Genomic DNA, 25,452 nt, shown 5'->3' with positions numbered 1-25,452 from the left:
TGATCCTGATGATGATAATCTTTCGGGTCTGGGTGAACCGAAACGTGATGAAAATGTCGCCATACTGCTTATTACATTCACTTTTGTGCTCCAGGTCCAACGAGTTTTCAGAGACTTCGCACAAGACTAGATTCTCCTCTTTTTCTCAGACATTTTCTGTTCGCGTCCACCATATGCAAGAGAACGCCGTTTCCGTGAGCCAAATCAACCCTGGAACGCCTTCTCTTCTGATGTACGACCGAATCACGGAAACTCTCGACGCCACCCAACATCTTGCACTAGAAACTGCAAAGGAGCAGGAGCAGGATCCTCTGCAGTGAATATGATCTGCAATAATAATTATACATGTATTGATGAACAGCTCTGTCTCTAGAACGAATACGGCTCAAATCGACGAAGACATTTCGGCTCCGGTCTTTCCCATCCGTCGTCTATGCCTTCATCTTCCATCATAATGATATGGTGCCTGCTGGGACGTTTAGGCCATTCTGGCCCTTCCCCACCCCCAGGAAAACCAGAAAATGTCCGTCCAAAGAAAGGCCACGTCGGAAGATAACAAATTTCCTTAAACACTGATATTAAACAAAATGTTTACCCCAGATAACCAACGTCGCGTACCTCAGGCCTACAAGCAGGTTTACACTTCACCCAACCACTCCAATCCAACCATCCCATCAGCGTGTCAAGTTGTATTTTCCATTCCGAGAGAACACTTTCCGTCTGTTGGCCTTGATCCAGAGAATACGGAAGCATCTCATCAAAACCGTTCAAAACGCCCGCAGCCCACCAAGTATTAATCGCTCTGATTCCGTCAATTTAGAAGTCAGAACTGGGGAAGAAACAATGTACAAAGTATGTGACGTCGCACATAGTTTGTATATCGGAGCCGCCCAGGAGTAGATCGTCGACACCGCTTTCGGAACCGAGGGAACGACAGAGTGAAGCAAGTACGGCTGCAGCATAACTCGTAATTGGGTTTGTACCTTTTTTGCCACCTGTGTCTTGTCCTCCAACGAAGTGATGTTCAGGAGGAACTGCACCATCTCGACCCTATCTTGATAACGGTCAACTATCACTTGCACCAGCGTCTTCCAATCAACACCGCTGCCGCCCCCATGAGGCATTTGCACCGCTGTTTCTAGTCTATTCAGGACCCTCTGAATGTCAGATTCAGAGGCCCCTCCAATGTGGTGGACAAACCGTTCTTGCCCAAAGCGCCGAGAAATTAAGCTCGGTGTGAGAAATGTATCATAGAAAGATATCATGCGGGTTAGGTCAAGTTGTATCCGTATATCATCGGGATAGTGATTGTGCCATGACCCCGCATGAAGCACCTCGGAAGTGGCTGATGGTGGTCGAAGGAGAGAAAATCGGATGCCTTTCAGGCTGAGGGGAAGGCTCAAAATGCTCGGGGGCGCCGGGGTGGGAAAGGAAACTGGGGATTATCGACACTCAACTCGAGGAACGAAAGCACTTCAACACCAGCGGTAAAATCGCAGAGCATAATCTCACTGGAGAAAAAAAAATCAGACTCTGAAGGCAGTAATGTCACGATGACTGACAAATCCATTTCCATCCTAAGGAACTCAGTTATATGACATCAAGATTAGATGAATTGGAAGCATACCTAAGAAAGCCGTTGACGCCCAACTTCTGTCCCCATGCACAAAGATCTGCAATCCGTTTATACTCTTCCCTGATGTTTTCTGGAGCAACGCTACCCCAAGCTACGATATCCTGAGTCTCTAAAGGAAGAGGAGCGTCCCGACGGGTATCATTCCAGGAACCAGACTATGTCCTATGACATATGACAATTGAAACGAGAATCCAGCGCCCAATAGATCGTAATCTGCTTACCATTACGATGGCGTGTATTGGGCCAATGCTGGAGGAAGGAGTTAACGGTATCAAATACAAAGATGCCCCGTTGCATTTATGTTGGGCGGAGAATTCAAATCCCAGTCAATTGACCCTGATTGAAAAGGAAACTGGGTGGCCAAGACACATCCTGCCGACACAAGAAGGCGCAAAGGCGCACCAATCGACAGCAATGCATAGGCGCACGTTGGAGAGGGCGACGCGAGGCGTGCGTGGAACTGCGCAGTTCATACTTAGCCGGCGGCCGGACTGAGATTCTCACATGTTTAGGCACGGATATTCATTATCTTTCTCCACGACGTGGATGCTCACTTGTTGGAACTCCGCGAAAATCGCTGCTGGCTCAGGCTAAAGTCTGTTTCAATAGAAAGGAATCTACTTGGTGAAAAGCGCGCACCAACAAGTCTTCTGAGAACAGTTGAAGGGGCTCTGAAAACCTTATTATACTGACTTGGCCGCTTTGGTGACGAGCAGAAGGTCAAATGGTACATTTTGCATACAAAAGCGACTAGACCGGGGTCCACACCACACCCTATCAGGTTCCACCAAGACCAGATGATAAAATGGCGTATTTTTAACTGAACCTACTCGCATAAAGGGCGCAAAGGATGGAAATATATTACTTACGCACTTTGATGGAAGGACTCGAGCTGTTTTTGCTGGTCGTGTTGTATGGAGTGAACTGATTCGTTTTGGTATGATGCATGACAGACAGCAATTCGTGTAGGGAAGAGAATTGAACGGAGAGTAGGAAAATGCTCTCATGGCTTCACTGGCCACGAGATGAAAAATACACAGCAGTGAGAATGCGAACTTGAATGGCTGCTACTCGTCTCAGGCTGAACGTCCTTCAAGCTGAGTTGCCGATCACGCGGCACTGTCCCTAGGCGCGGCATTCGGCATTTGTGACGAAACGTTCCCCCGATGGTGCCTTCCGACAATATATTGCATCCGTCGTTTTACCCAAGGGTCTTTATAGTCCTACTAACTCCCATCACAGGTCTATCGGCCCCTCCCTTCCCCACGTTTCTTGCTAGCTCATCCTTCAGCAGCCCACAACTCATGGTATATCCCTTTGTCGTATACAGGGTTACTTCAACTGATGAGATCAATTGTCAAGGTATTTGTGAACAACAAGAAATTCGCATGGTACGTGCAGCTCGTCTTCTTTATCTTGTTTACCGACATCCCTCTGTAGCGAATCATGCATCAAGGGTCACCGATCTTCGTCCTGCCATCATACCGATAGGCCTCTCTTTGAAATCAAGAAAAAAGGCCGTCCAGTGTCGCAATGCGAAAGCTGCCGCGAGCTACGACAGTCGAGGCGTGTGCATTCAAAGTGCAATTGCAACAATAAGGACGAAGCTGGACCCAGTCAGCCCGTGGTTGGATACACCAAATGTGTGTATTGGCTTCTTGAGTGTCTCATCCGCGTTTGACAAGATCTAGCTCGTCGATTCATTCCTATCGTTCCTGCTCTACCCAATGGCCTGAAGGACGTTCTTCAAGCATCTCAGTCTACTGCATCAAAGCCTCCTGATGCACGCCAACTAGGTGATCACATTCTCTACTTGCACCCACTCCATGACTTAAACCTATTCTAGTGGAGTCACTTTTGAACCCTTGCACTTGCAAGAGTGTACGCAAGTGCAAATGCCGAAACTCAGTCCCTTCCAAGGTCAATGCCGAATCTGATGAACACGCTGGGCTCACCGCGCTCGCTCGCGCTGCCGAATTGTTTTCTCAAGAGCCAATAGCTCCATCATCTTCCCTTCCGTCACCTCCGCCTCCAGCTAGGAAGGTCAGTGGGAAACCAAGACAGATATCACGGCCCAATAGTCCCAACCACAAACGTCCAAAGCACGTCCATGTGGACCCCCCAAGGCTGGAGCTTCCCCCGATCCATATTCCAGAATTCCAAGGCGTCGACGTGCCTACATTTGCAATGATGCCGCCATTGAGTGAAGTCACATCGTTTGTTGACTCTGGGTGCACCTGCGGTGTTTCCTGCAACTGTCCAGGGTGTACTGAGCACCGCGGTCCTGAACACGTTAGCAAGGATCATGATTCATGCGGCGAGGAAGCCTGCGGTCACTGTGTCGACAATCGGAATGGGATCGCGCTTCCTGGGCTCGATGCAGGGTCGAGTTACCTTCGCCAGTTCTTTGCACGTGCTGCTGCTCTTCCAGCCCCACCGATCACCCGTAAGGGCATGCAGATAGATCCGATGGACCTCGCCGTTTATCCGTCATCATCTCTGGAACATGGCAGCCCATTTGGATTCATCAAACTGCCAAAGCTTGAATGCTGCGGCGGCCAATGCGGATGTCCCAATGGAAGGTGTGGATGTGGAAAGGCCTGTGATGGATGTTGCATTGAACACGGTGGAGGCTCACTGGAAGCAGAAACACAAACAGAAACAGAAACAGAAACGACGAAGGAGGTAGTGGAAAGTCCTCCGCAACCGTCAGTCCCCGTGGAAATCCCTGTTCCAATTCCAAAGTCGTGCTGCTGTGGTGGAAAATAGCATCGGTGATACCCATTCACTAAACTATGTTGACATTTATGGTGATCTTTTGAGGATTGTGACGAATCTCACAGATATAATTCTGTTGTAGCATTACAATTGACGAAGCCTTCTGACCTCACTCCAAACTGTTAAACTTCATTTCCATGTCCAAATTATGTAAATAAATTGTTGTACTTATGAGAATACAATCCGATGAGAATTGGAAGTTGCTCGTCAAAACTTGCAGGTATACGTTGCAAAGAGCGTGTGACAGATACAAAAATACATGAAGATAGTCAGTCATGAGAGGGATGTCAATGTGGTGTATTCAAACTCTAATTGAATTCTGTCAGTAGTCCGCCTAACAGAAGAGTTGATATAACGTACGTGTCATCTAGAGAGCCCCCATCAGGGTATGTTTGTCAGTAAGCTATCAATTTGTATTATGGACTATTACCATCGTAGTGAAATTGCGTCTGGAATGGCTTTCATTAGGCAACACGAAAAGTGCCATAACAGTAATGGCTACGCACTTTCTTCGGGTTGTCAGGTGCATGTCGCACGTAGCGATCGTTATCTGGAGGGCTGAGAGAGAAGCCATTCAACGAACAATGAAGAGGTTGAAAGGATGGTGATACGCTTACCGTTCCTTCTTCTACACAGCAGGATAAGCGGAAATAATCGTCAAGAGTACGCGATGGACTCACCTTGCAAGACGCCAGCATGCTCTGTAACGTTAGACACACCGCAATGACACTGAGGACGGGCGACCACTCATTCCCAAGGATCGACGCGCAAATCTGTAACGGATACTCAGTAAGCAGCATTGACGCAATCAGAAGAAGGGATGGACATACATGTCCATTGGAGTATACGTGCTAGAGAAGCCGGACTTAGCAACGGATACAGATCATTCACAGGGAGCAAACGTTGATACCCACCGGGTGCACGGGCGATGTCTTGCCATCAGTAACAACAAACTGAACAGCTGGAGATGATATCGGGTAGTGCTTATCGAACCGGAATAGCAGAGTGAAAACTTCGCCCTAGGGAAATCCTGGTCTGAATACCGGTCGATTCGCCACTTGAGACAGTAGGTATGGTAACGGACCTGGTACAGCGACTCCCCCATGACCTCTATAGTGAATTGCCATGCCGCAAAGTCATCTGCCTGTAAGAGATTTATTCCTATGTATCTAGTATTCATATTCCGGAACAATAAGCGTATCAGGGTGCGTACCAACTGGACAACCCTCTGTCTGTATTTCGTGCAGCTCTTTCGCTAGTCTTCTAGCAGATATGGAAGCCATAGAGTCAGTAATGAAGAAGAAACGAGATCAAGATAGAAGCTAAGGATGAGTGCAGCTTCGACCGCCAGTCGTTTCCGAGGAGGCAAATACTGAGGCTGCAACCAAACATGTGCAAAGCGAAAATTCTTTATAGTCGAAATTTTTTTTGGCTTTTTGCTCTTTGTCAAAACATTTATCGTCTCCTCGCTTATAGAGTCACTTGTATTCCATTTCTCAGGGACGTACAGGCGCTCGCGGGGATACAGAGTAGACTTAGTCTTGCTCAGCCAAACTGGAGGATGCAGCTCTGGAGCATTCTGCGTGGTTGGGTAGGGTACAATCAAATGTTGAGTAGAATAAGGCAAATGGATCTATATTTATTCACTTTACTGTCTGGCTTATTAATGAGATATAGAAGATTTATATTCATCTGATACCTTGAAGTATCCTGAGGTTGCACAATTTTCATTGCCATCCCGTTGCAGTGAAACGCCATATTCAAGATCTCATGAGACCTTGACATTCGGCGCTTCCCAAGAGCCACTTCTCGAAGATATTCCTCCGGAAAGGGTGTATAATGGTGAATAAGTCTACGGGTTTGATATAGTAAAGTTGTAATAGGGACTGAAGCAACGTAGAAGAAAAGAGTCCAATATAATTTCTATGCAAATCTTAGCCGGAGAAGCAAAAATAAGAGTGGAAGTCGACGTTCACGTAGACCATAAAGCAGAACAGAGTTCCTATGCTTAGCATTCCTCATTTATCCAGCTATTGCAAACCTAGTTGTCATATCTTCCTCTCTTACTTGTTTTTCCCCTCCCCCTTGCACTAGTCGGTCTCTTCTTCGGGGCCGGCGTCGTCTTTGTCACAGTCAGGCTCACATAGTCGACTTTCTTACACTCCGCATCAAACGCTTCCACGAGCGCATTGAAGTCCACATCCTCCATGCTTCCAAAAAGCGGGTGACTTGTGCTCCATCTGCCCGCCGTCAGCCTCGGCGACGTGATCCCAAAAGCCATACGCGCGAGCAACCACGGGTCGTCCCGCTCTGGGCATGCGTTGAGAATAGCCCGGACCTGGGCAGAGTCGGGAGTAGTGTTGGCGCCTCGCCTGAAGACGACCCCGGTACCGGTTTTGCAGAAAGTGCAGTGACCGCAGCGTCCGCTAGGGACAGCGTCACCGTGACCAAAGTATGTCGCGAGGGAGTGAGCTAGGCCTGACACGAGCGTTAGTTGGCAGATAATACACAGCGAAGTCTGACGAACATTCGGGCTTAGTGGCGAATTCAATCACCTCTTGAAGTTTTCGTATGCCTTCCTCCTCGCGTTGAACCATCCCGGCGTGGATGTCTTGGGCTATGGCTGAGATCTTGGACAGCTCCGTGGGAAAGGAGTTCACTATACGATAACGCTGAACAGCTTGCCATTAGCCAGATCATACAGACATAAAACAGAGTTGGTTTACCATTCGAACTTGCGACGGTTTCGTTGAAATGTGCTCTGTCGAAATGGTCTGTATTTAACTGATCCTAGGAGAAAAGTCACGTACGTCCGATCTCCCACATGGAAATCTGCCCCGCCAATGACTCTCTGGATAACCCGGATCGTTCAGCCGCTTCTACCATGTTGATCTGAAAACGAAAGCCCATCAATGCTGGGGCCAAGAATTGCCGGCAGACGAACCATACCTGGAACCCGCTCGCCTTGGACTGCCAATTAGCCCTGATAGCTTTCGCTGCGGGGGATGCGTCGGTCTTCACTTGCTTCATACCATCCGCATCGCGAAACGTGATATCATAGATTTCATAGAACGGCGTCACCGCCCGAATGTACTTGTGCTGGAGTTCTAGATGGGCGTAACATAACCCAAGAATCGAGGCCTGACGATGATTACTATGCGAGTAAAATCAGCTAGATATATATCGTACCTTCATGTCATACCTGAAGGCTATGATTATCAATGCACCAGAAGAAAAGTTAGAAAGACATACGACTTGGACTGTTGGTAGTGATTGAAATCAAGAGTTTCATCTGTTGAGGGACTTTTGAGAGCCACTTCTTGCATCCAAAGCTCCAGAGATGTCTTATTGCAGGTATCTCCTCTAGAAAAACCCTCAAGGACAGGGATGTCAGGGGCAGACAAGAACAGCAAACAAGTAGAAGGAAGGCCATCACGACCAGCTCTCCCCACTTCCTGACTATAATTCTCCAACGTCTTTGGCATATAGAGATGAACAACCTGTGTATAAAAGTCAGTGGAAGTATGACACGACGATTAAATGTGATCTGCCTGCCGGATATTAGCTGTACATAATATCAGTCCAAAGATGACGAGAAGATGGACAATCTATACCTTTATCTATTCCCATACCAAAAGCGATCGTGGCGCACACAATTCCTTTCTCAGAAGTCATAAATTGTTGTTGTATCCGGGCTCGCTCTTCACTTGGGAGTCCCGCATGATATACCATAGCGTCTAATTTGCGCCTCGCGAGCTCACTGGCAATATTCTGTGCCTGTTTTTGCAGCGTCACATAGATGATAGCTGGTCCAGTCCTCTTCTTGAGGAACGGAACAAGACGCTCGATCTTTTGAGCAAAGTTGTCAGCAACGTCAACCTGGAAGGAGAGGCTAGAGATGATTGAAGTCAACATGTGTCCATCTTTGAACGAAAATGGATTTACTTTGGCCGATATATTGGGGTGTCAAACAGTCCAGCTTTGGGATCAATGCAGAATTGTTCACAAATGTCTCGCGCAATGCTTGGTGTTGCCGTTGCTGTAAGGCACAGAACGCGCTCGACATCCATTTCTTTGGCGAAACGCGCAACTTTGAGGTAGTCGGGTCGGAAACTTAGACCCCACTAGAGATAATTCAATAACTGGAATATTACATCGTTAGTACAACTCACTTGAGACACACAATGCGACTCGTCCACAGCAAGAAGGGATATCTTCACATGCTTCATCATTTCCAGGAAGCCTTCATTATTGAGCCTACACCTGATCGTTTAGAGGTGCGAATTTTGAAAAGTGAGAACTTCACCTCTCTGGAGCGACATATAGAAGCTTGATTTTGTTTGCAATCACGTCGTGTTTCACTACTCTTGCTACCTCCGCGTCTAGCGTGCTGTCCAAATTGGCAGCTTTGACGCCGCGATCACGAAGTGCATCCACTTGGTCCTTCATTAGCGCAATCAGAGGCGAAATCACCAGTGTCAATCCCTATAAAATACGCGTTAAAAAATACCCTGATGTCAGCGTGATCCACTGCTCACATCTAGACAGAGCGCTGGGACTTGATATGTCAAGGACTTTCCTCCACCGGTCGGAAAAAGTACCAAAGCATTTTTGTTGTCAACAAGAAGGCGTTGAATTACCTGGAATATAGAGAAATCGACGCGTGAGTGAGAAAATAAGGGGGGCTGGTACGTACGGCTTCCTGGGATAATCGAAAGGAAGAATGTCTGAAAACATTTTTCAAAACTTGGAGTGCTTTTTCCATGGGGGACGGTGGGAGATCTATTACGCGACCAAAGCGTGATGGCGGAAGTAGAATAAGTCGCGTTGTTTACATCGTGATTCTTTATTTACTTTGTGGCCTACTGTACAGAAATGGTAAGAGGATCCAAAACAGGAAATGTCACACACACGTGATTCTACCACTAGACTGAGACTTAATTTAAAAGTCCCTGATTGAGGCCCTCTATGTCTCCTCGGTAATTGAGCATGGTGGCCATAATTCTGAGTTTCTGTCCACAGCTATTTTGGCCTTCACGTTGAGTTTTTTTCCACTAGATCTATCCTTCCCTCGTCTTTCCGCTGTCTTACGCCTTCTTTCTTCGTCGTTACAGCTTTCCTCGCGACCTCCTGCTTTTCTTAGCGGCCTCTCCTCACCTCGCTTCGGAAAAGTGCATGCTGTGTCATATCCTTACATGTGAAGATTGAGAAATCTTTCGAGTCGATTTAAGTACATTTATTGAGAGACTTACATTATACTATCATGTTTAGTCGTACCTTCCATTCGAGCGCTCACCTCCGCATAGCTCGACGCATCCTTAGGAGTCTTGTATAGGGTTTTTGTACTGAATGCTAGTCAACATTAGTACAGGCTGGTAAAAGTTGTCACTTGCACTGCTTGCAACCCACGTATGACATGCCGCATCCATGAGCTTCAGACGCGTGGGCTCTTTGAACTTAGGCATCTCAATGAGGCCTGTTATGCATTTCACCATTTTGTTGCTAATACTATGGGATCTGCTGGAGGTTGAGATGCATAGGCCACACCACTGTTATTCAGTTCTCTCTAATCGTTCTGCACCAGCAGCGCGACCGTTGCAAGACTTCACTCTTCAAGCTTCAAGTTCGTCGCGCACGACTCCTCCTTAGACTCATTCCATGGAAGCGCAGTGCTTGCCAGGGCGAAGGCTACACTGATTCTCCGCGTTGATCTGGTCCAGAAGCAGCTCTTCTGCCGCACGACAGCCTTGTTACTTTTCGGCATCTGCGTAGTTCTAAGCGTCGTCCGATCCGTTCAATCTGCTATCCCCAATCACATTGCAGCTCTGTCATGCATAATGACAAGAAGACAAGGATAACTGAATAAATATACGCTTTAACTGTTTTAGACATCGCGAGGATGAGACAAACTCGACGATCTTTGGCGCCCAGATTCTTCAAGCCCAGGCCCTAGCTCCTGGACGTGCCAGCGTTTCTCCAAACGCATCTCCTCTAATGAAGGACTTAATTCAACATCGTGCGGGTGAATCGACACTGGAAGGAAAAAGAGGACGCGGCGTTGACGTCTAAGACGATCGTTCGCTCTGTCGCCTAATGAAGAGTCGGACACCCAACGGGGAAACAGTCTACCCAACAAGCGCATAACTTGCCTGCGCTGTCTAGTAGGCAATACCATGAACCCTAACCCAGCTATGAGGAAGAGAACACCCGCTAACATCAACTTGTTGCCCCAATGGCCAAGGAAACCAATGAATACGGCGTCGTCGGCATGCCAGCTGCTGCCATAGAAATGTGTGAAAAATGAATGGGGCGCTTCACCGTCCTTGGCATTTTTGCCATAGAGAGACTTTGGTAGGATACGGATGGGGTCACTGAGAGCAGCAGCGTGGGAAGAAGTCCAGATGGTGTACTGTATGGAAAGAAACATAGGTCCGGTAGAGAACATGACCGTAGGGTAGTTGAGGAACCAAGAATGATCAAAGGTGGCAAGGTTGTGGATAAGTTGGGCGAAGAATGGGTGACCTTTTGTTGAGAACATGAGGTCGTTGGAAACACCAACTGGGATTGTTTTTGGGAGAATGACGGGGTATGCGAGGAGTGGGTCTAGTGGACGCCTACAGCCAATGTCGACGTCGTAGTACACACCTCCGTAGTGATACAAGACGAAATACCGGATTGCATCTGCACGCTGTATCGGAAAACGATATCCATCATACGTTCGTAGAAACCAAGGATAGTATTCGATAATAAATTTTCGAGAGGATTCGTCTGTCCAGAGCATGTATTCACTGTCTTGAGGTTAATTGACAACTGGTAGTACCAGCATGCTAGACGTACTAGTCTGGCATTATATTCTGACATTGCAGCGACACCGATCTCCATTTCTCTGAGAGAATATCCGTCTTGGCCGTCTGATGAAGTACTCTTGGTACCCGTTCTACCCAGCCATGTTCTGTGGCGTTCCAGCGGTCATGGCTGCGAAGTGTGGGTACTTTGTGCTCGGACAGATATGCGTCGGGATCGATAGTAAGGTAAGAAGAAATGGAAGAAAGAACGACAACAGTTCCGACGAGGAAAAGACCAAGGAGCGACAGAAGAACGCATAACACGGACCGCCGAGCCATTTAGTGATGAGGGTACATGCCAAGGATACACTGCCACTAGATTTACATTATTATAATTTCTTTTCCTCAGTGCGACCACTCCTACTATTGCTACTACTTTTCCTTCTCTGTTTTCTCTGCCTCCTTTGCTCGTTTCTCCCGGTTAACATTTATATCATCCAAGATTTTTCCGGCGCCAGATCCAATAAGGATCTTGGCCAGTCGCTCTCCAACAGCCTCAGCCTCCACCGCAGATGACACGGGCTCTTTCAAGGTATGCTCGACGTGCTCACTTCCATCTAGCGATGTTACGCAGCCCGTCAAGGTCAGAGCACCGTCCTCAAAGGTGGAAGCAACCCCCACTGGCACACTGCAGCCCCCCTCAAGAACCCTCAAGCATGCACGCTCTGCTAAACATCTGATTTGAGTTTCCTTATGAGTGATTGCTTCACACAACTTTAACGCCTCGGTATCATCGCTTCGGATTTCAATAGCCAAAGCGCCTTGAGAGACAGCATGATACAGCGTCGGTGGGATGAGATCTGCTGTAACACGATGGCCCATTCCCAGGCGCACCAGGCCGGACTTGGCGAGAATTAAGGCAGCATAAGGTCCATCCTCAGCGTCGAGTTTTGCCAGCCGGGTATTCCTGGAATGTAAATTGAGGAGATGAGACTCTGTAGCCGATTATATGCTCACAAATTCCCTCTCTACAAGATCATCAGTTCACACCCACCACTTAAAAACGAAAGCAAAACTCACTGCATCGAGAAATTTCAGCTTGGGAAAGTTTCGTTTCAGTTGGGCGACACGTCGAACGCTGCTCGTGCCAACAACACTACCATCTGGAAGGTCATCCAGACTTTTCCACGCATCTTCTTTGCCTCGTTTGATGACGAGACTGTCCACAGGGTCCTCTCTTTCCATTATCGCGCCAATGATGCAGCCTTCCGGCAGCACAGTGGGAACATCCTTGAATGAATGTACGAGCATATCCACCTCTCGCTCCTTCAAGGCCACTTCCAGCTCCTTGGTCCATAGCGCTTTCCCTCCCATGAGAAAAAGAGCCTGGGACTGATTCTTGTCACCCGCTGTGGCCATGAAAGACGTAGCAAAGGTCGGCTTGGGAAAGTCGGACGGGAAGTCGAGTGCCTCCAGTGCTGCGAGGGCTATATTCGTCTGGATTTGCGCTAGCTGCGAGGCGCGCGATGCGAGTATATACTTTCTCGACGTGGCATCATCAGTCGTGGCCATGGTGGGAAGGAAAGATGATAGTAGATGAGAACGGAAGATGGAAGTTTGAATTCATCGAGTTTTCAAATTGGGCCTGCCGATTCAACCCGGGCTTTCGACATCCGGTGCATACGAGCCGTTATAATACACAAAGGTTGGATAATATACAGTATGTTATTTTATGAATATGTCTATGTCGTCCGTAATGGCTACGTATACCCCAAGGACATTTACAAGCTGGACTGTAACCCAGGAAATCTACAGAGACATATACTGCGCCAGGCTACGGGGAAAGACAGGACCATAAGCTGTAAGAAGAAGGCAGCCGGCAAAGACCTACTTGGACTTGGATCCGGTATTTTGCTCCAGCCGTTTCTCCAGCTTCTGGAATTCATTGAGAGCAATTTCCTCCTCCTGGTCAAGAACCTGTGGAGATATCAGTAATGGCCAGGGAAGAAAATAACAGAGATAACAAGCCTGCTCGACACCCTTGACCTCGGGAATATAATGCATCAGCATACGCTCAATCCCGCTCTTCAAAGTAACCGTGCTCGAATCACATCCTCTGCAACTGCCCTTGAGCTTGATTTTCACAGTGGCTGAGCCTTCTTCGTCAAAACCACGATATTCGATATCCCCCCCATCCTCCATGATAGCCGGTCGCACTCTGGTCTCCAGCAGCTCCTTAATCATCGCAACGGTCTCCGAGTCAGTGTCAAGAATCTTGGTGTCTTGCGGCCCAGCATTGTCCCTCTCCTCTTGGCTCCTGAACAGGGCCTGTCCAGAGGAGAAGAACTCCATGAGATTAGAGTATATCTCGGGCTTGAGAACCGCCCACGTATTTTCAGAATCTTTGGAGATGGTGACGAAATCTGGTCCGAAGAAAACAGCAGCGACGCCTTCAATGCCCATGAGACGGATGGCAAGGGGTGATGGGAGGGCGGATCGTGTGTCCAGGAACTCTGCTGTGCCCTCGCCCATGACTGGCACCCCCGGAATGAATTTCAGTGAGTCGTCGTTCGGTGTCGGCTCTGTTTGGATGAACATAGACCGGGCTGCAAGATGTTTTAAGACTTCATCTACTATAGTGAACAGAATTACGCACTCAAAGGTGGATTCGACTGTGTATTCACAGCAGAACGGTACTTGGGTACAATCGAGGATTCCGTGGCGAACCGCCGCCCATGCTTGAACGAACATAGTGCTGGTGTCGAGGAAATACGCCGCACATTGAAGGGGGTACTTCGTATTGACTTGAATTTTAACGGCAGGGCTGCCAGGTTGCGCAGGGTGGTCGAGGCCAACATTTCGATGCTTATTCAAAGAATTTGCCGCTGGGTCATGGTATTAGTAAGGCAGATGCCGTCGGCGGATTCGGGCCGAACTCTTCATGACCAGCACTACCACCAGCTTTCGTGTCGGGGAATTTGTCGTTGCCTGTATTCTGCTCTGGCTCTCATGGAAATTTCTGCGTCTTTACCTGTTCTTTTATCCGCGAGATCAGCATTCGCTGCGCTCGGTAGCGATTCTCGTCCTTGGAGATATTGGACGCAGTCCTAGGATGATGTATCACGCTGAGAGCTTTGTAGAGAACGGCTTCGAAACGAATATCATCGGGTACTCAGGCAAGTGCGATATATACCATCTAACTTTGTGCTAATAACTAGACAGGCTCAACGCCGATACCTTCTCTGCAGCGCCTTGCGGTCGATTTTCGATACCTTCCTCAACTGCCCACTTATTTCCGACGCCTGCCCTTCATATTCCTCGCTCCAATAAAGATACTCCTTCAGGTTGCTTCCGTTCTACTCGAGCTTCTCGTGCGCATCCCCAAACCACCAGAATTCATCCTTGTACAGGCCAGCCGTCCGAACACGTTCACATTTACCCGACGCTGATGTCTTACTCTCAGAATCCTCCAAGTATACCTACCCTTGCAATTGTATACCTTGTTGGACGAATACGCGGATGCAAAGTCATCATTGACTGGCATAATTTGGGCTATAGTATCTTGGCAATCAAACTGGGACCCGATCATTTATTCGTCAAGATCGCCAAATGGTATGTACACGATCATCCCTTTCTCCTTCCAAGTTCCATACAGTTGTCTTAGGGTAGAGGCCACATTTGGGAGGAGCGCGTATGCCCACCTCTTTGTGACGCAGGCCATGTGCGATTTCTTAGTGAAAGAATGGGATCTCCAGTACGCAATTGATCTTTTTTAACTCTGAAGTGTGTCCTAAATTTCTCCAGAGGCCACAAGGTGGTATTGCATGACAGGCCTCCGCGTCATTTTCATCGCTGCTCACCGCAAGAAGTGCATGATGTACGCGTAAACTTTCACTGACATACAACATTCTGACAACTTTCATATAGCTATTCGTCAAACTAAGACCATCAATAACCGCGCCAAAATCGCTCACCGGCTGGCTACCGTCATCATCTATGCCTTATTCTACACCATTTACAGATACGACTCCCCAAATAAGAACACTTCCAGAAAAACCCATCGATGTCTCACTGCCGTCTCTGACATCCGGGGTACCTTTCAAGTCGAAGGCCTTGAAACCTTTCCACGCTACCATACGTACGCCCACAGAGTCCTTTGATGCGCCCAGATACTCCGAGATACACTCGCCCCGCCTTCGCCGAGACCGACCTGCAGTGGTAGTCTCCAGCACCTCTTGGACACCTGATGAAGATTTTAGCATACTCCGCGAAGCCTTGAAAATATATGAAACCAGGGCCAAAGAACTGAATTGTGGAGGATCGAAGGTATTACCGAAACTTCTGGTGGTCGTCACAGGAAAGGGAGAACTTCGCGAAGGGTACATGCAAAGTATGGAAAAGCTACAGCGAGGATGGGAATGGGTGCGATGCGTCAGCTTATGGCTGGAACCAGAGGATTATCCCCTACTTCTGGGTCAGTTATATTTGAGCATCATCATTGCAACGACTGAGTTTTGTAAAAGGTTCTGCGGATCTCGGTGTCTCCCTGCACTCCAGTTCCTCCGCTCTTGATTTGCCTATGAAAATCGTTGACATGTTCGGCTGCGGTCTGCCTGTCTGCGCGCTGAAATTTAAGTGGTATGTCCTGTCTCACAGCGCCTTTGCCGCCCTTTGGTCTAACCAGCTATTAGTTTGGACGAGCTCGTCAAGGAGGGCATAAATGGGCTGGTATTTGAAGACCCTGCGCAGTTGGCTCAACAACTGGAGGTGAATAACTTGCATCGCATCATCGCACCAATGCCCTTCTCACCCCCTACTAGTCTCTTCTTACAAACTTTCCGTCCTCAACGAAGTTATCTTCCTTATTACAGAAGACATCAAAACACTCGACATCGTACATACATGCGCCTCATGATCATGCAGAACAAGTCAGCAACGTTGAATGGGAGTGGAGCTCGTGGGATGAGAATTGGGGCCGTGTGATGAGGCCGCTTATCCTGCGCGATTTACAACGTTGAGTTGCCAGAAGATGTACACATAACAATGTCATCTGAGTCTACCTAAAAAGATACAATTCTCTAAGGACACAGGAGCCCTGAGGAGGTCTAATTTGTCGCTGTTGCTGCGAAAGTCATTGTCTCGATTCGTCCCCGGCCCTTGCATTCTTTTTGCAGAATCTCATTGATTACACGGAATTGGCCAGGATCTATGAGCATAACCTTTGAATGAATAGGTGGATAGCTGTAAGTAAGTGATGGAAGCAGAAGAAAGATGGATACTCACGACTTCCCACTCATCTTTAGTGGTTTCATCGTCCTCAACCTTGTCTGCTCCTTCTAATATCTTCTCTCTGAGCCGCTTGCCGTCTGCAGGTGGCATAGTTACACGGACACGCATCCTTGCACGCTGTATAGGCAGCGTGGAATTTGACTGGATAAGCTTTATACATTCCGACACCTGGTTGGACAGACGAAGTTGAGGTTAAAATATATGGGAGTAAGAAAGCTCCCTACCTGGCTTTTCGCAGTTTTGTTCGGTTTAACACTGAATCCAGCCTCGGTCATAGCTTTGTCTATCAGACCTACTGGATAAGGCCTTTGGGTTTCCGGATCAACACATTTCTCTGCTACCAAGTTGAGGATTTCTTTGCGAAGCGCCGAGAGATCGTGATCGCGCTCCTTCTCGTTGACTTGCATCTCGCCCTTCTTGAGGATCTACTTGACAGCGAATGAGATTTCGAAAAATCGAGAAAGATGAACACGGCAAGACCTCTTTAACGATATCGAGAATATCGGATGTACCAAAGCATTTTTTTAGGTCGCCATGCTTGGCTACTTCGCCCTTGGAAACGTTCACGAATACGTTGCTTATTTGAAGAACGTCGTCCAAGTTAGTTTCCCTGCCCAAAGAACAAATAAGAATCTGAACAATCCAATATAATAAGTTATCATACACGCCATTTCTCCACTCTTGCACTTTATTCTTGTAGCATGCGATCTGACATTTGTGTTAAAACTAGCTATGACTAAGTGTAGAGCACTTAGTATACTTCGAAGCGCTTGCCGCCTTTCTTTAATTTAACCACGGAGACATTCGTAAGCCTGGATATATTCTGGGTCAGTAAAGGTAAGATGGAAAAAATATGGATAGTACTTGATTTGATTTGAAGGTTGCTGAATTTTCGACATGGGTGGAAGGAGTCAAGGGGTCACGGTCCGGAAGTCGGGTACCGTGTGCCGCAAGCCACGTGTTTGAGAAGGGTGACAAATTATTGCTGGTCACACTGTGACTTGTCGTCGTCGCCAACGAGCCCAGTGATACCATCGTCTTCTGAGTCGTGGTTTTGCTCCTCTCCTTAACAGTCACCGCCATCACCGTCCTCGATGTCGTCGTCGTCATCCTCAGGCTCCCAGGCTGCCTCTTCCTCAGCGGCTTCCTCAACTGTATCCGTCCCTGCCTCTGCAGCGGCAGGTTCCCTGACCATCACCCAGCCACCAACGACGGTCACATCCTTCTACAAAATCGCAACCAATGAGATGGTGACCTTTGGTTGGAACTTTACCGATGTCATCGTCTCCCCCACACATCTCACTGTCTCTGCGCTATGCGACAACGGCAATACTTATCCTGTGGGACCAGGGTCAAGTGGAATCATCGACGGGACGGCCACCCAGGTCGTGTGGGATGTTTACTCTTACCAGGAGAGTCACTCAGATAATCCTCTCCCGCAAGCGACTTGCACGTTGTTGATATGTGACGAGCGTGGATTGAGCGCAACTAGAAAAGGCGGGTACATGAACCCAAACAGTGAAGCTACGTTTGCATTCTATACCCCTCAGGCATACACCCCACTCAGCAGTGGTGCGTCCCTCCTTGTCCGTGAATTGATTAAGAAACTGACCAAGAATAATCAGGATGGACATGCTCGATATGTAGCAACGGTTTTTCGTCCTATATCGCACAGCCGACAGTCATTACCATCATCGCAACGATACTCGTCGTCTTCTTGTCTGGCTTCCAACTGCTCAGGAGTGCTTTCCGTGCGACGTAGTTGTGCGATTCCATGTGGAAGGATTATCTGGATTTTGTTGGGCTCTTTTATTTTCTGTTCTCGACTTTGGACGTACAACGACGGTTGCCTCTTGCTTTCTATTGCATTACGAATATGACACGGACTTCATACCTACGCTTATCACGATCTTTAATCTTCGCTACAATACTTCATGGTCGTAGACGACAATTGCATTGACAGTAGGGCTGAAAATCTGCTGGCGCTGTCAGCTTCTCTCAATATTATTTATCGACTTGTTGCATATTCAAGAGGTGCCCCAAATGGCGCTCGCTGTTTCATGCGTAAAAGTACTAAAAAGACTTGCACTGTGAGGCTTCTACTAGAGGCCACTGCATGTGTCCCACTGTTGTCGCCATAATTAAAGAGCAGAAACAATAGAAGGTGTCGAATGGCAGGCCAATTATTGTCCAATCGTAAATCTCTTCTCTGCCAAACCTTTCGATTCACTGTCGCAAACAGTTAAATTTGTACGCGACGATGCATGTGGTTCTGCATCTGTAGATTTGTCTACATTGGATTGTGTGGTACTGTCCATTCTTGCTTCGTCCCAGAACGCAATGAGGGGCAACCAAGATCTTCCTGGAAAAAAATGAATAGCACGAATACGCAAACCCAATTTCAGGATCAGACTGTCTGTCGCATCTTGAGCTTCAGCCGTCGTACGCAAAGAACAAAAGAACGTTTGGAAACCCAAGACAATTGCAGACACAGTTGCTTATAGCCTAGAGGGAGTGACAGACGAGGCGGGATCAGGACTGAACTTGCCTCCGCTTTGAATGGTACCTGATTGACATGGCTATCCATTGACCGTGCGAACAAATAAGGATAGAATAGGCGGGCGTACGAAGCTGGAAGTGGCGGATCATGCGAAGGTATCCGAATCCCTGGAGTTGGACCTCGGTAAAGAGAAAGTTTATTTAATTGGCTACGATCCACGAGGAGACTTGTCAGCAACTTACAGGTTCGATACTGATTGTGTGGACGTAACAGACAAATTGAAGGGCTCGGCATGGTCCTTGCCCTCCCGGCCCTTGAAGGACATATTAGCGTTATGCAAGTGCGTTTTGGAACTACAAACGTTCAGAAATACCATCGACTTGACCCGAAACGAAAACAAATCAGAACGCTAACGAAAAGATGAATTTTCGACTTACATATGTTCGGTCCTGAACCAACCAGAGGCTAAATTTGCACCGTTCCTTGTATCTGTAAAGATATTTTCATCTTGTCAAAAAAAGATAGGTACAAGAAGCCGAAGAAAGATATGAAAGCAAAACCTTCCGGCCTGTACACGAAGAAGACAGTAAGTATACGTACATTAGGACTCAATGTCTCCATTGAACCCGTTGTCCGATGACCACCGATACACAAGACAAGCAGGAGATATGTACGGCAGACTTGACGCGAGATGAACTACCCCCAGATTAGAACGTCCGAGGAGCATGTGCAGCAACCAGCAAAAAAGTGGGGATACCTACCTGAAGGAGATATGATTGGCGGATGGCTTTGTGTGAGAAGGAACGGGAGGCCAGTAAAACGGACCACCGTTCCTCGCAACCAGTTATTGGGAAGCGAGGTACAGAGGAAGACATCTTATATCCTAGATTTGGGTCAACATCGAAAACAGGGCGGTGGCGACATCACAAACTTACAGTAAATGATGTCCTTCAGAAAAGGTACTGAAACAGTCTAGACTCTCAAAGTTCTTCGACCATATGTGAAGGCCCCTCAGTTTTATATAGCCCGGAAGATTGCTCCACGAGTTCTGCGAGCTAACCTGTGGAATTTCACTAGTATATATTTATCGTCAGTACAGAATCCTGAAGCGTCTGACGCAATGACTTGTACCCATTTGATGAAGCAGATAAAGAAAATTTTTTATTTTTCACATGCAATGGCCTGAGATGCGGGTTGTAATGAGGCAAACGTTAGGGTAGGACAGTACCATCGAAGATGCCGACATTGCACGTATTGGTGAACTTAGATATGGCGAAAACAGCGGTCATCGGACCCGATTTTGAGGTGACTGCTCTCAGGGCAGTTGCTGGACGAGAACTTTAAATTTCCCTTGTGCCGCAGAGCGTGTCAGTGAGAGAACACGGAAACAGTAGTTCAGGCGAATTTCGGATATAGCTTTAACCAGGATGGGAGGTTTTTCGGAAGGCAGGGCAGAAACACTAAGAGATACAGAGGACCGCTCCCGGTTTATATCGGGAATATTGCTTGACGCAACTGATTTAGTTGTCCATCAAAAGTCGAAGTCAGTGGCTGTGCCTTTTGATTTTCAACTCGGACATTTTGAAATTTCCTCCCCGTCATCCGAATGCGACTTGACTCAATTCCTATCGACCGAAATGCCTTCACAGGACTCCCTCATGTCAATGCAATAGCTATGGCACATCTGTATAATTCTGGATCTCTCTTCTTGCTCAGCGCTTTCCCGACCACTGGACTGTGATCTACTATCTATGTCATACACGACAAGGACTGACACTGCGGTTCGGAAACACTGGAGTGCTAGCAGTGCAAAGCACATACTTATGATGGATCTTTTCCCCATCACTCTGTCTACCTATCTATTCTTCCTTCGAGAAAAATGAAAAAAAATCCTTTGAGTATCTTTCTGTGCTACAGCCGTCGCAGAGAATCTATGAGACACATTTTGCCTACGAAACGGCGAGGCACAGGTGACCCTGTAGCTCTGTACAGATCCATCACCCACAGAGGCTAATGTTTCACAGCCACAACCAGCTTTCACGACCTTCGACCTCCAACTTGAAGGATTAATGAAAGCCTGCCATTTACAACCCCCATGATCTATTATATAACTCATTCGCAGGAAATTGCCAGTACTACTTCTGCTAGATTGGCAGGTGAGAGATGCGACAAGCAGCTGTTCTAGTGATGGGACTACAATATTCAATCGACTCATATACCTGCTCTCACTCGAACCTTCTCAACGCGTTCGCCGGTTCCGCACGATGACGATGGTGACTCGGTGATATCCACAAAAATCAAATCTACCGATTTTCCGATCATCAAGATCTTTCTTATCCATGACTACTACCACTAAATCGATTCTTGTCCTCCATGGGTATGCTTCGTCGGGGTAATTCTCCCCAGATATCCTCTGACTTGTCCTATAATAGTTATGCTCAGAATGCCCATATCTTGAGCAAGCGCGTATGCCGTGAACCTTGCTACAGTAGCATCCCGTAATAACGCAACTTTTAGCTCGGAGCCTTGCGGAAACAATGCGGAAAGGACGTTGACATGGGTAGGCTGCCCTTCTTCAACTCATATGTAAAGTTAACTTTAGCACGGGATCGTTCTTGTTTATAGTTTTCATCGACGCACCTCATGTCCTCCAAGCGGAAGATCTGTTCGGTGGTGCTTCAGAATCAAATGAAAATGTTTCCGAAGCTTCCACCAATGAAGACCCAACACTTACTCCTCGAGGATGGTTCAGAGCTTTCGCCGACAAGACCCGAGCCGTTGGTTTAGACGACTCACTTATTCTGATTCGGGATGTCCTCAAAGAACGCACATACGACGTGAGTCAGCACGTATTTTGTATTTGTTCTGTCCCCGGCACATCTCTCATGCGCATTAATTCCAGGGCGTGTTTGGCTTTAGGTAGAATACAATTCGACATAATTTGTCAACTTTTCGCCTCATACCTATTCTTACAGTCAGGGAGCGGCCGTTGCAGCTTTGCTATGCGCTCTGGTGTGTCTTGAATCGCATCCAAATGAATTTCCCCTGAGACTGACATGCAGTCTTGCTTCGGCAGTTAGAAAATCCAGAAAGCTATCCGCCGTTCCTCATAGATGGTAAATCGCCGCATCCACCTTTGTATTTATAACCTATTGTCACCACCCTGCCAATTGGTCTCATTTTCCCTCAGAAAATTCTGTGTCGCAGTCGCAGGGCTGAGGATTATGGATCCCCTGGCAGACGTTCTATTTAACCCGGCCTATTCCACGCCCACGCTTCACATAATAGGCAAAAACGATGTGATAGTCACCGCAAATCGTACCCAAGAACTTATCGACGTCTCAAGCAATAAACGAATTGAGGAACACGACGGAGGTCCGTTGTCTTCCATGTGAATCATATCTCGAAGATCTCATCCCTGTTCCAGGCCATTTTGTTCCTTCTAAAACTCCGTGGAGGAAATTCCTCGCTGCATACATACGAGATCCGTCCGCTGATATACCATCTCCCGTTCTGTCCGAGTTGAAGCCGACTTCCGGAACGGCTACGCCTGTAGCGAAAGCACGGCCATAGTGCTACGATAAAGTTTATAGATTAACCAAGCAGTGACCGTCAAGGTCACTGATTGTAATGTTCGAAATGGCACAAGGTTCATGACTTGTAGATGTTTGCAGCGGGCTCTTTGTTCCACTTGTGGCCGTCAATAACTTACAAAAATTCATGTGCTCTCATCCTTCCAAATAACTAGCTGCCTGTCATCAATCACAAGTCTATAGATATCATACTATACAATGCTCATATGAAATGGGTATCAGTTCATAGAGCTACTGCTGGCCATGTTCTACAATGGTAGCACTGTTTCGTTCAGAGTGAGATGAATACATGTCGATACTGGTGGAAAAAAATGAAAAAGAGACTTAAGAGTAAGCTATAAAAAATACATCAGGTACGACTTGAGCGAAGAAAGTTATGAAACCCATATGCAAAATGTGCGTTGTCCGAAGACAAAGGACTGTACGTGCCTTGCCCCTCGCGTTCCATAACCCCCAGTGCTCAACATGGGATACCCAGTCGTGAGCCTATTTATTTGACAACTTGGGGGAAAACGAAAGTACTCGGTGTAGAGCGGTAGACCTCTTGATCGTCTCCGACTGCCCTGTGAATACCCACTCGGCGGGTGCGTCGAGTATATTGCGGAGTACACACGAGGAAGCCAATCGTGTTGAATACAAAAGCAGCCGCTCTATGCGCGGTTCTTGGATAGGTTTTTCAGTATATGCTGGACGCCAGAGGGTTCCAGAACAACCTTCGACCCATCGCACCGAGCCTTACTCGAGAACTCTGAACACAGCTCGTTGATGTCACAATCCTAAAATCGTGCGCGTAAACACTAGTAGCCTGGTCTAGTAATTTGAATGTGCGCACCTTAAAATCGGGATTCGACGTTATACTGCGCCACGCACTCAAAACCTCAATGTTACTGTCGTTCTTCGTCGTTTTAGGAAAGCTCGACGATCCTTGACACGACACCCCGCTAACAAGTGTATTGTCACCAGCTTTGCGGAAGAAGGAAGAGTTTGTCACAAATGGCGATAACCCGCCACTATCCACATGCCTGACGCACTCTGACTTGGTCTTCGGACATGTAGCTTCGTCATGTCCTATGTCTGACTCCGACGAAGATCCTTCTATGGGCGTACCAAAAAGACTGGGATCTGAGCCATTAGACGAAGGTGAAGAAGATGAAGAATCAGGTGATGTGACATGAGTATTGAGATTCGCTTGATGAACTATGGGACTGATAGAAGACGGGGGGCCGAGAATGCTGTTCAAGTCTATGCCTTGCGTGTGATCCATATATGAACCAAATAAGTCATCCAGTGTCCCGGTATCATGGGACGAGGACGGGGACCATGCAGTGAGCGAGCTCAAGTCGAAGTTGAACGAAGGTGTATCGGAATTCGATATGCTGTTGCTTGTCGGCGGGGAAGGCGTTGGCGTGGGGTCAAACATTGATGCCAAGGAAAAAAAGGCGGGATTACTAGCAATGGTCGTGAAGTTGGAGGTAAGATAGCCCTTGTCTTTGTTATAGCCAAAATCCACCTCCATTGCTCCTCCCGATGTTGTCGCAGTCTGCTGAGGTTCATCGAGTAAATCCAGGACGCTCGGATCAAACGCTGTCAACGAACTAAGATCGAGAGGATTTGTGTACTTTTGGAGAGACAGCTTTGGGGAATTACGGCTGAATGATGCGGAAAGAGAGGTTTCAGGAGGTGATAAGGTGGCGGAAGTGGATGGCGAGGGTATTGAGCGACCAGCTGTTTTTGGGACTTGAAAAGTGAAAGACCCCTGCCTAAGCGCCACGTTCTCCGACTGTATTCGAGCCAGCAGATCACGCAGGTTTTCGTTTTCGGATGTCGTCTGCTCATTACGAGCCTCAAGAGCAGCGACCTTGTCCTCGAGCTAGGCAAAGTTGAGTCAGGAGGGTTCGACTCCGATATAGCCGGGCGTTGTAAACTCACATCTTTAACATGCTTTTCTTTTCTTTCCCTGAATGCGCGCTGAGCGGCACGATTTTGCTCTTTGCGCTTAAGGAGGCGGTTCTCGTCCTGTTATCTCGATAAGCATCGTTTCAATTGAATTAAGTGGATACGCCCTTACTGGTCCATTGCCAGTCGACTTGCGCTTGGAGGAGCTCGCTCCCTTTTTATTGTTGCCAGCTACGTGATGAACAGTAAAAGTCTGAAAGGCAGAAGCCACTGGACCCAATGCTGCTCACCAGTATGCTGGGATTTCTGGCTCGGTCCCTCTTCAAGGTCTTCATCACTTGCTTTCCGTTTCAGCGCAGAGTCGCCCTGAACGAATGAATCGTCATCATCTTGGTTCCGCACGCTGGAGCTTGGCTCGCCGCTCCGAGGCGGACTGGGACTACTGTCTTCGGAGGGCGGGTTGAGACTGGGGAGAGAAAATCGTGATATACTCTGAGGATCCACAGCAAAATCTCCGCCGAGATTCGATGGTGGGTTCGCAGCGCTCGGAAATTGCTTTTGCAAGAGAGCAAGAAAGTCGTCGTCGGCAAGCTGGGAAAAAGTCGTTGCCTGTGAGAGATCCCAGAGCGGGGTGATTTCAGAAAAGGACTCCATTTACGAGGGAACTGAAAAAGAAAGGACGTATGTACGAAGAGATGGAAGTAGAAGACAAGATTAGATTTAGTTGCTCAACGGTGGAGGTGACGGCGTCGAGAAAGATATGTGTACTCGGTGCAGCAGCAGTCGTCACAGGTGTCTTACCAAGCACCCCCTCCTTCCTTTGCCGTTGATCGCCGGTAATCCCCATTATTGGAGAGGGACGCGCGGCTCGGCACTCGGCATCTGAGAATATTCGAGAAAACATGTGACCAAACGTTGACCCCCCAACATCGTCCGTTACACCGTTCCTCCCCGCGCGGAAAAGGATCCACGTTT

The 25,452-nt window shown here is 47.8% G+C and overlaps 13 protein-coding genes across 13 annotated transcripts; 4 read left to right on the top strand and 9 right to left on the bottom strand.

The window, feature by feature from the left end:
- Positions 1-243: 243 nt before the first annotated feature.
- Positions 244-2,109, bottom strand: BT62DRAFT_917095 (uncharacterized protein; the record flags this gene model as incomplete). Its single annotated transcript, XM_043184023.1, has 7 exons — positions 244-327; positions 619-802; positions 850-1,386; positions 1,563-1,577; positions 1,628-1,791; positions 1,858-1,885; positions 2,039-2,109. 7 exons carry the CDS (start codon positions 2,107-2,109, stop codon positions 244-246), a joined length of 1,083 nt encoding a protein of 360 aa, XP_043044293.1.
- A 722-nt stretch (positions 2,110-2,831) lies between these two features.
- Positions 2,832-4,464, top strand: BT62DRAFT_535500 (uncharacterized protein). Its single transcript, XM_043181298.1, has 5 exons — positions 2,832-2,943; positions 2,999-3,027; positions 3,077-3,279; positions 3,328-3,432; positions 3,483-4,464. Exons 1-5 carry the CDS (start codon positions 2,941-2,943, stop codon positions 4,403-4,405), a joined length of 1,263 nt encoding a protein of 420 aa, XP_043044292.1. The 5' UTR covers positions 2,832-2,940; the 3' UTR covers positions 4,406-4,464.
- A 55-nt stretch (positions 4,465-4,519) lies between these two features.
- On the bottom strand, positions 4,520-5,697 carry BT62DRAFT_1072812 (UBC-like protein; the record flags this gene model as incomplete). The annotated part of the gene is made up of 9 exons (XM_043178896.1): positions 4,520-4,722; positions 4,775-4,863; positions 4,921-4,972; positions 5,032-5,042; positions 5,095-5,187; positions 5,245-5,265; positions 5,329-5,433; positions 5,499-5,575; positions 5,628-5,697. The coding sequence occupies 8 exons, from the start codon at positions 5,695-5,697 to the stop codon at positions 4,831-4,833; spliced, it is 462 nt and encodes a 153-aa protein (XP_043044291.1). The 3' UTR covers positions 4,520-4,722; positions 4,775-4,830.
- A 519-nt stretch (positions 5,698-6,216) lies between these two features.
- BT62DRAFT_1072811 (ATP-dependent DNA helicase) lies at positions 6,217-9,233 on the bottom strand. Its single transcript, XM_043178895.1, has 14 exons — positions 9,111-9,233; positions 8,953-9,054; positions 8,721-8,899; positions 8,587-8,671; positions 8,360-8,538; positions 8,029-8,306; positions 7,966-7,979; positions 7,667-7,914; positions 7,604-7,616; positions 7,364-7,555; positions 7,225-7,306; positions 7,141-7,175; positions 6,942-7,086; positions 6,217-6,892 (listed from the first exon to the last, which is right to left on the bottom strand). The coding sequence occupies exons 1-14, from the start codon at positions 9,177-9,179 to the stop codon at positions 6,456-6,458; spliced, it is 2,058 nt and encodes a 685-aa protein (XP_043044290.1). The 5' UTR covers positions 9,180-9,233; the 3' UTR covers positions 6,217-6,455.
- A 1,065-nt stretch (positions 9,234-10,298) lies between these two features.
- On the bottom strand, positions 10,299-11,538 carry BT62DRAFT_885317 (uncharacterized protein; the record flags this gene model as incomplete). Its single annotated transcript, XM_043182824.1, has 2 exons — positions 10,299-11,202; positions 11,252-11,538. 2 exons carry the CDS (start codon positions 11,536-11,538, stop codon positions 10,299-10,301), a joined length of 1,191 nt encoding a protein of 396 aa, XP_043044289.1.
- A 93-nt stretch (positions 11,539-11,631) lies between these two features.
- On the bottom strand, positions 11,632-12,771 carry BT62DRAFT_978722 (porphobilinogen deaminase; the record flags this gene model as incomplete). Its single annotated transcript, XM_043189368.1, has 2 exons — positions 11,632-12,192; positions 12,280-12,771. The coding sequence occupies 2 exons, from the start codon at positions 12,769-12,771 to the stop codon at positions 11,632-11,634; spliced, it is 1,053 nt and encodes a 350-aa protein (XP_043044288.1).
- Positions 12,772-12,872: 101 nt separating this feature from the next.
- Positions 12,873-14,049, bottom strand: BT62DRAFT_985048 (HIRA-interacting protein 5). The gene is made up of 4 exons (XM_043189907.1): positions 13,856-14,049; positions 13,228-13,805; positions 13,091-13,176; positions 12,873-13,033 (listed from the first exon to the last, which is right to left on the bottom strand). The coding sequence occupies exons 2-4, from the start codon at positions 13,795-13,797 to the stop codon at positions 13,009-13,011; spliced, it is 681 nt and encodes a 226-aa protein (XP_043044287.1). The 5' UTR covers positions 13,798-13,805; positions 13,856-14,049; the 3' UTR covers positions 12,873-13,008.
- Positions 14,050-14,116: 67 nt separating this feature from the next.
- Positions 14,117-16,282, top strand: BT62DRAFT_962625 (uncharacterized protein). The gene is made up of 9 exons (XM_043188651.1): positions 14,117-14,375; positions 14,422-14,609; positions 14,663-14,811; positions 14,864-14,953; positions 15,004-15,076; positions 15,127-15,673; positions 15,723-15,837; positions 15,891-15,966; positions 16,020-16,282. Exons 1-9 carry the CDS (start codon positions 14,141-14,143, stop codon positions 16,215-16,217), a joined length of 1,671 nt encoding a protein of 556 aa, XP_043044286.1. The 5' UTR covers positions 14,117-14,140; the 3' UTR covers positions 16,218-16,282.
- On the bottom strand, positions 16,113-17,411 carry BT62DRAFT_928063 (Shwachman-Bodian-diamond syndrome protein). Its single transcript, XM_043185428.1, has 7 exons — positions 17,353-17,411; positions 17,249-17,300; positions 17,153-17,196; positions 16,969-17,098; positions 16,713-16,913; positions 16,483-16,656; positions 16,113-16,418 (listed from the first exon to the last, which is right to left on the bottom strand). Exons 1-7 carry the CDS (start codon positions 17,385-17,387, stop codon positions 16,305-16,307), a joined length of 750 nt encoding a protein of 249 aa, XP_043044285.1. The 5' UTR covers positions 17,388-17,411; the 3' UTR covers positions 16,113-16,304.
- Positions 17,412-17,533: 122 nt separating this feature from the next.
- On the top strand, positions 17,534-18,605 carry BT62DRAFT_991607 (uncharacterized protein). Its single transcript, XM_043190292.1, has 2 exons — positions 17,534-18,060; positions 18,114-18,605. The coding sequence occupies exons 1-2, from the start codon at positions 17,583-17,585 to the stop codon at positions 18,248-18,250; spliced, it is 615 nt and encodes a 204-aa protein (XP_043044284.1). The 5' UTR covers positions 17,534-17,582; the 3' UTR covers positions 18,251-18,605.
- Positions 18,606-18,666: 61 nt separating this feature from the next.
- BT62DRAFT_1072804 (uncharacterized protein) lies at positions 18,667-19,863 on the bottom strand. The gene is made up of 7 exons (XM_043178894.1): positions 19,750-19,863; positions 19,589-19,684; positions 19,426-19,477; positions 19,350-19,367; positions 19,231-19,301; positions 18,979-19,196; positions 18,667-18,919 (listed from the first exon to the last, which is right to left on the bottom strand). The coding sequence occupies exons 4-7, from the start codon at positions 19,362-19,364 to the stop codon at positions 18,672-18,674; spliced, it is 552 nt and encodes a 183-aa protein (XP_043044283.1). The 5' UTR covers positions 19,365-19,367; positions 19,426-19,477; positions 19,589-19,684; positions 19,750-19,863; the 3' UTR covers positions 18,667-18,671.
- Positions 19,864-21,079: 1,216 nt separating this feature from the next.
- On the top strand, positions 21,080-22,909 carry BT62DRAFT_535136 (FSH1-domain-containing protein). Its single transcript, XM_043181296.1, has 9 exons — positions 21,080-21,365; positions 21,421-21,454; positions 21,506-21,548; positions 21,614-21,825; positions 21,891-21,907; positions 21,964-22,000; positions 22,065-22,126; positions 22,179-22,363; positions 22,416-22,909. The coding sequence occupies exons 1-9, from the start codon at positions 21,328-21,330 to the stop codon at positions 22,559-22,561; spliced, it is 774 nt and encodes a 257-aa protein (XP_043044282.1). The 5' UTR covers positions 21,080-21,327; the 3' UTR covers positions 22,562-22,909.
- Positions 22,808-25,403, bottom strand: BT62DRAFT_535171 (uncharacterized protein). Its single transcript, XM_043181297.1, has 5 exons — positions 24,768-25,403; positions 24,650-24,708; positions 24,511-24,597; positions 23,414-24,451; positions 22,808-23,357 (listed from the first exon to the last, which is right to left on the bottom strand). The coding sequence occupies exons 1-5, from the start codon at positions 25,129-25,131 to the stop codon at positions 23,232-23,234; spliced, it is 1,674 nt and encodes a 557-aa protein (XP_043044281.1). The 5' UTR covers positions 25,132-25,403; the 3' UTR covers positions 22,808-23,231.
- Between the last annotated feature and the right edge of the window lie 49 nt (positions 25,404-25,452).

The sequence above is a fragment of the Guyanagaster necrorhizus genome (genome assembly GCF_019112545.1).
Source record: "Guyanagaster necrorhizus MCA 3950 unplaced genomic scaffold BT62scaffold_4, whole genome shotgun sequence".
In the NCBI taxonomy this organism is placed as follows: Eukaryota; Fungi; Basidiomycota; class Agaricomycetes; order Agaricales; family Physalacriaceae; genus Guyanagaster; species Guyanagaster necrorhizus.
This window is presented reverse-complemented; position numbering and strand designations above follow the sequence as displayed.

Coding starts and splice junctions, on each gene's coding strand:
- BT62DRAFT_535500 (XM_043181298.1), top strand. Junction 3,028..3,076: donor AACAACAAGAAATTCGCATG/GTACGTGCAGCT, acceptor ATCCCTCTGTAG/CGAATCATGCATCAAGGGTC. Junction 3,433..3,482: donor TCCTGATGCACGCCAACTAG/GTGATCACATTC, acceptor AACCTATTCTAG/TGGAGTCACTTTTGAACCCT.
- BT62DRAFT_1072811 (XM_043178895.1), bottom strand. CDS start 9,179: ATGGAAAAAGCACTCCAAGTTTTGAAAAATGTTTTCAGACATTCTTCC. Junction 8,900..8,952: donor TCCCAGCGCTCTGTCTAGAT/GTGAGCAGTGGA, acceptor CGTATTTTATAG/GGATTGACACTGGTGATTTC. Junction 7,087..7,140: donor AACCGTCGCAAGTTCGAATG/GTAAACCAACTC, acceptor CAAGCTGTTCAG/CGTTATCGTATAGTGAACTC.
- BT62DRAFT_985048 (XM_043189907.1), bottom strand. CDS start 13,797: ATGTTCATCCAAACAGAGCCGACACCGAACGACGACTCACTGAAATTC. Junction 13,177..13,227: donor AGGTCAAGGGTGTCGAGCAG/GCTTGTTATCTC, acceptor ATATCTCCACAG/GTTCTTGACCAGGAGGAGGA. Junction 13,034..13,090: donor AATACCGGATCCAAGTCCAA/GTAGGTCTTTGC, acceptor CTTTCCCCGTAG/CCTGGCGCAGTATATGTCTC.
- BT62DRAFT_962625 (XM_043188651.1), top strand. CDS start 14,141: ATGACCAGCACTACCACCAGCTTTCGTGTCGGGGAATTTGTCGTTGCC. Junction 14,954..15,003: donor GTGAAAGAATGGGATCTCCA/GTACGCAATTGA, acceptor AAATTTCTCCAG/AGGCCACAAGGTGGTATTGC. Junction 15,674..15,722: donor GGATTATCCCCTACTTCTGG/GTCAGTTATATT, acceptor GTTTTGTAAAAG/GTTCTGCGGATCTCGGTGTC.
- BT62DRAFT_928063 (XM_043185428.1), bottom strand. CDS start 17,387: ATGTCGAAAATTCAGCAACCTTCAAATCAAATCAA. Junction 17,099..17,152: donor CAAGAGTGGAGAAATGGCGT/GTATGATAACTT, acceptor TTCTTTGGGCAG/GGAAACTAACTTGGACGACG. Junction 16,914..16,968: donor TTCTCGATATCGTTAAAGAG/GTCTTGCCGTGT, acceptor GCTGTCAAGTAG/ATCCTCAAGAAGGGCGAGAT.
- BT62DRAFT_991607 (XM_043190292.1), top strand. CDS start 17,583: ATGTCGTCGTCGTCATCCTCAGGCTCCCAGGCTGCCTCTTCCTCAGCG. Junction 18,061..18,113: donor ATACACCCCACTCAGCAGTG/GTGCGTCCCTCC, acceptor AAGAATAATCAG/GATGGACATGCTCGATATGT.
- BT62DRAFT_1072804 (XM_043178894.1), bottom strand. Junction 19,197..19,230: donor ACACAATCAGTATCGAACCT/GTAAGTTGCTGA, acceptor CGTGGATCGTAG/CCAATTAAATAAACTTTCTC. Junction 18,920..18,978: donor TCTAGGCTATAAGCAACTGT/GTCTGCAATTGT, acceptor CGACGGCTGAAG/CTCAAGATGCGACAGACAGT.
- BT62DRAFT_535136 (XM_043181296.1), top strand. CDS start 21,328: ATGACTACTACCACTAAATCGATTCTTGTCCTCCATGG. Junction 21,366..21,420: donor TCGATTCTTGTCCTCCATGG/GTATGCTTCGTC, acceptor GTCCTATAATAG/TTATGCTCAGAATGCCCATA. Junction 22,364..22,415: donor AATTGAGGAACACGACGGAG/GTCCGTTGTCTT, acceptor TCCCTGTTCCAG/GCCATTTTGTTCCTTCTAAA.
- BT62DRAFT_535171 (XM_043181297.1), bottom strand. CDS start 25,131: ATGGAGTCCTTTTCTGAAATCACCCCGCTCTGGGATCTCTCACAGGCA. Junction 24,709..24,767: donor CCAGAAATCCCAGCATACTG/GTGAGCAGCATT, acceptor TTCATCACGTAG/CTGGCAACAATAAAAAGGGA. Junction 24,452..24,510: donor AAGAAAAGCATGTTAAAGAT/GTGAGTTTACAA, acceptor AACTTTGCCTAG/CTCGAGGACAAGGTCGCTGC.